This window comes from Castanea sativa, chromosome 4, assembly GCF_040712315.1.
Source record: "Castanea sativa cultivar Marrone di Chiusa Pesio chromosome 4, ASM4071231v1".
Classification (NCBI taxonomy): Eukaryota; Viridiplantae; Streptophyta; class Magnoliopsida; order Fagales; family Fagaceae; genus Castanea; species Castanea sativa.
The window spans coordinates 33696682-33704286 of record NC_134016.1 but is presented as its reverse complement, the minus strand read 5'-3'; the positions used below and the strand labels follow the sequence as shown (position 1 = coordinate 33704286).

General features: G+C 33.8%; 1 protein-coding gene across 1 annotated transcript; it reads right to left on the bottom strand.

Moving 5' to 3' along the window:
- Positions 1-206: 206 nt before the first annotated feature.
- LOC142632178 (flavonol sulfotransferase-like) lies at positions 207-1618 on the bottom strand. The gene has a single exon (XM_075806590.1). It carries the CDS (start codon positions 1478-1480, stop codon positions 440-442), a length of 1041 nt encoding a protein of 346 aa, XP_075662705.1. The 5' UTR covers positions 1481-1618; the 3' UTR covers positions 207-439.
- Positions 1619-7605: the final 5987 nt, after the last annotated feature.

Here is a 7605-nt window from a genome sequence, read left to right as displayed (position 1 = left end):
TAATGTATTTATGCATATGTTTTGCAAGTAGTATTGTGCTTTCAATTTATCAATTCCTTTTACAATTGGAATTGCCACCAAATATCCATTAGATATTTCTTTTATTTGACAAATGAAGGCGAAATTAGTCAATTACATGCATTAATGTCATGTATTTTCAATAAATAAAAAAGGGAAAACAAGTAACGACATTGAGGTTCAAATAAAGATACAATTTCGATCAATAGTGGGCAGTACATCATATTTCGAACAGGGAAATGAAGGAAAAAAAAAAAAAAATCACTAACAGGAATCACGCACGGGTGTGTATTACCCACACAACCATCTACGAGTAGGTAACAATTGTTCTTAGTTCAATAAAACTCTATGCGTACTAAAACACAATTGGTTCCAATTTTCCACCACAAGATCGGGATTAATCGAGAATTCCCATAACAATTCATGCATCAGATGAGACATTAAATGTCAAGCCAGAACTTCTAAACTTGCGTTCGGTTATCTCGTCAAGACGTGCAACCATCATAGGTTTAAGATAATTCTTCCAATCTCCGATCTCACCTTTCCTAAAAAATGCATTTTTTTCTATCAAGTAAGGTCGACCGTGGAGCCACCCACTTTTGTTGACCTCCAGTTTGGACAAATTCTCAAAACTACATAGATCAACAATATTTTCAATCATTCCTTTAGTTTCTTCCTCTAAAGAAAATGGGTAACCCATAAATTTGGCCATTTCTTTTACATAAAACACAGGCTCATTCTTTAAATTTTCATATTTCAAAAATAGTATCCTATCAGGGAATTCTAAGCTTGCACTCCAATACCCTAATACATGATCCCAATATGGTCCAAAAACAGAAATTCCTTCACAAAACAACTTAAATGCCTCCTCAAAGTCAAGATCTTCTCTGGCCGAGAGTTCCACACCCTTAGGACTTGCCTTACAACAAAAGTGCCATAAAGATACAAAAGCATCCTTGGGTTCTCTGCATATATATATAATTTTACACCCATAATCTATAACAGGTTTTGGTAAGGAAGTGTAGGGAACATGCGTACCTATAAGTGGAGTGTCTAGATTCCGATGAAACAAGTTATGGGCTAGATCACCCTCTAGGGAGTGTACACACTCGTGTGGCGTGGTTGTGAGCAACGGGTTTTTAGAAGCATCGAAACTGGAACGAGTCACGATGGCAAAAGATAGGGCCTTAAGCCATGTTGTGCCGGATTTCGGAACGCTACTCAAAAAGATGTCGTTGGGTTGAGGCTTGAAATGTTCTTGAGCTGACAAGAGTCCTTCTAAGTAAAAGAGATTGTGCCAAAAACCTTGGTAATGGTAGAATTGATTTAAAACCCATCCTTTTCTTCTAGGGAGGGACGAGATTAACGGTTTGTATTCCTCAAAAACTTTTGGATCAAAACTATATTCTTCTTTTTCATTACTTTTGGGACTAAGATTCATTTTGGAAGAAGAGTAATCCATGGACAGAAAGCAAAACTTGCTCGAAATATTTTGAGAATGTACGTATATCTAGTACCAGATAGCTGAAGGGAGACGACAATCACAAGGAAAATGTTAGGCAAATAATGATGCAAAAGTAGCTCTTTGCATCATTGCAAGCTAGCCGCACAAAAGAGATAACTATTACAAATATTATATAGAGCAAGTTGAGTTCATGCATAGCATAGTAGACATGCATGCAGGGGGACCAACAAGGCTACCCCACTGCAATCAAATTTAGATCTCGTCTTAAATTTAGCATTATTCTTACATCATTTACATGGGGACCATGACCGACCATCACTAGTTGTGGCACAATTTGCATCTGTAGACTTTCTGATAATCTGACTATTTTAGAAGAGATGCTTTTGTAAGGAGTGCGAAAATCTAGATAATCGATTCTCAGCCTAATATATATATATATATTGCTTGTTTTGCTTGCAAGTGTCCGTTTAGAATTAGACTAATTAGTCAGAGTGGCTGAAGAAACCATTTGGGTTCGGTGAGGTTTTTTTTATTTATTGAGGGAAACAAAGTAGTAACAAATGCAGAGTCTTTTTCAATTTGGTGCTGTGATGAACCTAATGAACAAACACACCGTCTTCATGGTTTTGAGTGCATCAGAAGCAGACGTCATAGATTAAAATTCTCTACAAAAAAAATATTTTACCATCTCAAATGGCTGTAATGGCACTACGTGAAAAAATTTCAATTGCCTCTCTTCTCAAAAATAACGAACACAATTTCGATTGAGATTTGAGATCCAAAATAAACAATATCCCAAGAATAATGACGATATTAATCAAAGGTTAGTCCACTTATCTAACAAATCCAGCCAGGTTGTGAGTGCATCTTCATTCCAGAGGCATGGACCTCTTTTCTCCAAAATTTGTAGAATAATCCTAACATTTTGCTGGAAGATACTCTTTGTTGGTTTCGCAAATTTTTTACTCGCTCTCCCAACTTGGCGTCACTATACTTTAACCCCAAGTTTCAATATTTCTTTTTCCAGTTCTGTCCATCGATGCATGGTACCCCCAGAGACATAATCAATCCTCATATTATTAGGAGTAAGACTGACTATTATGACATCTCTTCATTCCCACAAAAGTAAGTGTTTATTTGTTTAGACCTCTTAAAATAGATTAGTTTAACTTAATGAATTAGACAAGTAGTTACTTAGGTTAATTAAAAGATCTAGGTTAAATAGTGAAAGATCATATTATACAAAGAAAAGATAAATAACACACAGATATGATCACCCAAGAAAACCAATAAAACGAACCATTTCAAGGTAAAAACCTGGGGAAGATTTGACCGAACAATCCTCAAAGTAAAAAAATCCACTAATAGAGAATTGAAGTTTTTACAAAAAATTTAATCCTAAATCTATTTCTACCTCCAGTAGTAACTTACTGACATGACCACGTACAAGCTCTGAATCCACAGACTCTTTTCTCTTAGATTTGCAGCACACAATTTAAATTAAGCTCCACACTTATGACTTTGAGATCTCACTCAAAGGCTTCAGATCACCACTTGTTAATCTTGCAACAACTAGATTCCACCAGCACTTGATTGTAGATCTTATTCCGGTAGATAATTGTAGAATTAGAAGGCACATAACCTCTTAGATCTCACAGGAGTAACTCACAAGTCTTCCAAGAGTCTTCAAAACGTTGTTAGGGTTTTCCTTTTATACTTAGGAATGTTGAATTGAAACCCTAAACGTTTTTGCGGGCTTGGGCCTAATTTAAAATCTATAGAAAATTTATTTTTCTACAATTTTCGATCGGTCAAGCTTGATCTCCGATCGGTCGAGCTTCATTGAAAATTAATTATTTTTCCTGCAACTTGAATATTACTGAAACTTGACTTGAAACACTTTAAGCAATGTCTAACACCTATTCTAAACATGTTTTTATTATCAGTTTGCCAACATTTACAAATTAGGACTCTAAATATTTAATCCTAAATCTTCATAACCTAACAGTAAGAGTTTTGTGCATCCGGTCCATCTACGACAAATTATTGGACCCAAATAATCAAATGACAGCCATTTTATGTTGTTTCTTTCCCAGGTTTTAGCTTGCCTCAAACTTGAGAATCTTTCGTTTCAATATTGCGTCTAGTGGAGTTCTAACTTTAATAATTCTACTACGGAGATGCTTAGTTGAGTGCGATCAAATCTTTAAGATCAATCAACTTTGCAATACTCTAGAAAGAATAAATTAAAGTCCAGTATTAAACTGACAAATGCTTGCAATGTGATGCGAAATTATTAAGTTTTGGTGGAGGATAGCTGTTCATAACTTCATGTGTACTGGTATGATATTATAATGTCTGTAGGGCATACTGGCAGTGGTGAGTTAGAAATTTCGGTTAATTGTACTTTGTCCCTCTAAACCATTGGGCCAAGTTCATTTCCTCGTTAAACTATAAAATTAAGTAATGTCCCTAAACTAAAATAAAAAAATTTGAAATAGACAACTTGTCCCCTACCATTACTAAAATTCACTTTTTAATACCAGCTTTATAGTTTAAAATAAAAAATGCTAGCAACTGGTGTAAAGCTAACCAATACTGATGCATCTCAAGCTAATGCGGCTGTGACCAATTTGACATGTAGCCTTTAAGTAAAACCCAAAGCTCTGTGTAGTTTAAGAGAAATCTGTTAGTGACAAATTTTGTTAGTGGAAGGCCACGTGTATTGTATGTATTGGTTCATTAAAATGTCTGTTAGAGCTGAGTAAATGGCGCTAAAGTTTGCCAAAGTTTTATTATTATTATTATTTTTTTTTTTGGAGAGAGTTTCAATCTATGATATTCGCTCCTGATGATAGCTCTTTATCATCAGGTTAAAACATCAATTGGTTTTTAATGTAAGTGAGAATTGAACCTCAGATCTCTTATTCAACTATCAGAAATTTTACCAGTTGAGCTAACTAGAACTCACATAAAGAGTTTCAATCAATGACGTTCGCTCCTTGTGATAGCTTTTTATTATCAGACCAAGACACCAATCGATTTTTGCAAGAGTTTGTTAGTTTATTTTGGTTGTATAAATAGCATAAACTCTGTTTGTAATCTTTTGCTAGAGTTAGTTAGCTTATTTTGGTTGTATAAATATATAGCCTAAAGTCTCTTTGTAAGCTTATTACAGTTTTAATACATTTCCCATTATTATATTGGAATGTCTTACTTTTCTCTCTAGAATTACTTTTCCTTTCATGGTACCGAGGTCTTTTTCAATGGCTTCCTCTGCAAAGTTCAACTTCTTCTATTACAATCTCTAACACAAGCACCAATGCTAGCTACTAGCCATGGAATTGATCCTTCACTCTCTCTTTTCTAACATGGTGAGCATGATGACACTGAAATTGAATTACAACAATTACTTAGTTTAGAGGCACCAGATCGAAGTTGTCTTGAGAGCCTATGCTATGATCAACTTCATTGAAGATACCATTGGAGCTCCATTAGAGGAATCGTGAACAAGCTTTGTTCACATTCATCAATTCAACTCTCTTCCAATCTCCGGTCTCACCTTTTCGGAAAAATGCTTTTTTTTTTTTTTTCAATCAAGTAAGCGTGTCCATGAAGCTGTCCACTTTTATTCACCTGCAAATCGGACAAAGTATGCGTTTGGATACTGCTTATTTGGCTAAAATTTGAAAACAATAAAAAAATATTTTTCGGTTACTATTTGGCACTATTCCTATGCCTATTTGCACTGTTCATGTCCCATGAACAGTGCAAGATGCACTGCACTTAAAAAAAAAAAAAAACAAAACAAAAAGCCAAAAACGTGGGACGTGGACACGCAAAACAAACAGACTCAAATTCTGAAAACTACACAGTTCTACGAACTTTGGACCATTCCTTTGTCTTCTTACTCAAAAGAGAAAGGGTAATCCATAAATTCAGTCATTTTCCATAAATTCAACCATTTTCTTTACATAAACAAAAGGTTTCATTTTTTAAATCTTCATATTTTAAAAATAATAGCCTCTCAAGAGATTCTAAGCTTGCTTTCCAATACCCTAATACATAATTCCAATATGGTCCCTTTTGGGTTAAGATAGATTGACCCTAGTTAATTAATTTAGTTATTCAGATTGATTAATTATGTCAAATTACATGCATGCAAATCATAGAGACACCAACAAATCACCAAATAACTAAAACGCAGCGGAAAATAAATTGTCACGATAATTTGTTAACAAATAGGGAAAACATCTCGCAAGACAAAAACTCCACTGGATGAATTTAAGATCACCACTCCTAAGAATCCACTAATCAATGCTTAAACAATTACAAATATGCAGAATCTTACTACTACCCTAGCCTATCCCAATATACCAACATACAGTTGAACCTTCACTTCAATACCCAATTAAACTTGATATTGTAGTAGCCTTCTTTCCTTTGTTGGACAAATCTTCAATCTATAACTAACTCCTTTGTATGAATCCCAGTACGTGACTAACTCCACAACAATCTTTTGATTGTTATAGTTGATTTGCAACAACTTCATAGAGAAACACCAGTAAGATCTTCAATGTTGGTGCTAGAGATTTTGCTTAGTTACAAAACCCAAAGGCGTACAATAAACGCAGCAATATCTCTTTCTTTTGTTTGAGGAGGCTAGAGTTTCAAAAAGAAAACCTTATGAAACTTTCTAAGGTTCAGGTTTTCTTTCTCCACCTCCTTATTTAAATAGGAGCTTTATGGGCCTTTTAAATTGTTGGGGTTTATGCCCTAAAATCCAATTTATTGGCATGTCATAAACAATTAAATTGTTTAATTATATGAGACTATCTATAAATGAACTAATGGGACATTACCTTAGTCCATAAGATGCATAGTATGCGATTTATGTGAAAAGTCACAGAAGATATAAATCACAAGTTCTTTGTAAACTCAGAATTTTAGTTTGTAATCTGTGATGAAATTGGACGTTTCATCTACGAAGACTATAAAATATCAACTAAGATGATTTGTCTTAATAATGGAAGTGGAGACTTCTAGTTGGTATGTTGATATGTTTTAAGAGTTAAGACATATTGAACTAGACCGTTATGAGATTTATTATTCTCCTAACGACTGTAAAATGAATAATAAATCTCACGACTTTTATTTACATCAACTCTAAATCCTGAGAGAATAATGAACCTGATCATGAGGTGTAGGTTGTCTTGATATATCAAAAGTGAGATCTATAAGTTACGATCAAAACTTCAGTATGTTGGGCAACCACATTTAGTGTTGATGAAACATTTATTCTCAAAATGGAATTCATAATCTCTTAATGGAGATATAAAATATTTCCTTAAGATAAATTTAATAAGTTTGGTTATTCAGAGTATTGGGTCTAACCACTTTAGTAAGGAGTTACTAAAGTATATATTTATGAAATTGGATTTCATAAATATATGATAAATAACATAAAGGATTAAACCGGGTACTCAAGGATTAAGATGTAGTAATCTTCAAAGTGACAATCTATATTCATGACTTTGTATTACTACGAATATTTTAATGAATATGTTGTATGTATAATAAAGTCTTGAGATATAATTTATTAATAAAGCCTAGAGTGCAATTATATTCATATAGTGGTATTTAATATAATTAATGGTAACTTTGAAATTTCAAGAGTTGACAGAAAAGCTCAAGGCCCATTGGAGCTAAAGTCTTATTCTTTTTTGTTCCCACTCCAAGCCACATACTAGAGCCCAATTGGAATGGCCCAAAAAGCTAGTCTAATTAGATAATCGGTTATATATATAAGAAGAGAAACATACAGAATTTCAAGAACTTTAGTTATTTATTTATTTATTAAGATTAGATAAGGAATGAAATGCTTTGTATGTGGGTGTTGAACACTCTCTCTTATTCTCTCCTTGGAAACTGATTGAGAGACCACACTTCTTAAGCATTAAGTGGAATTAGAGTGAAGATTAAAAGTGTTCCCAAGTACTTCTAATCTTTAGTTTTGAATTTCACCGCACCAAGGTACGCTCTCTTTTTCTTAAACTCTAAAACTTACATAGTACATGTTATCAATTGTGAATGAAGTAGATCCATTAATTTTCCGCTGCGTA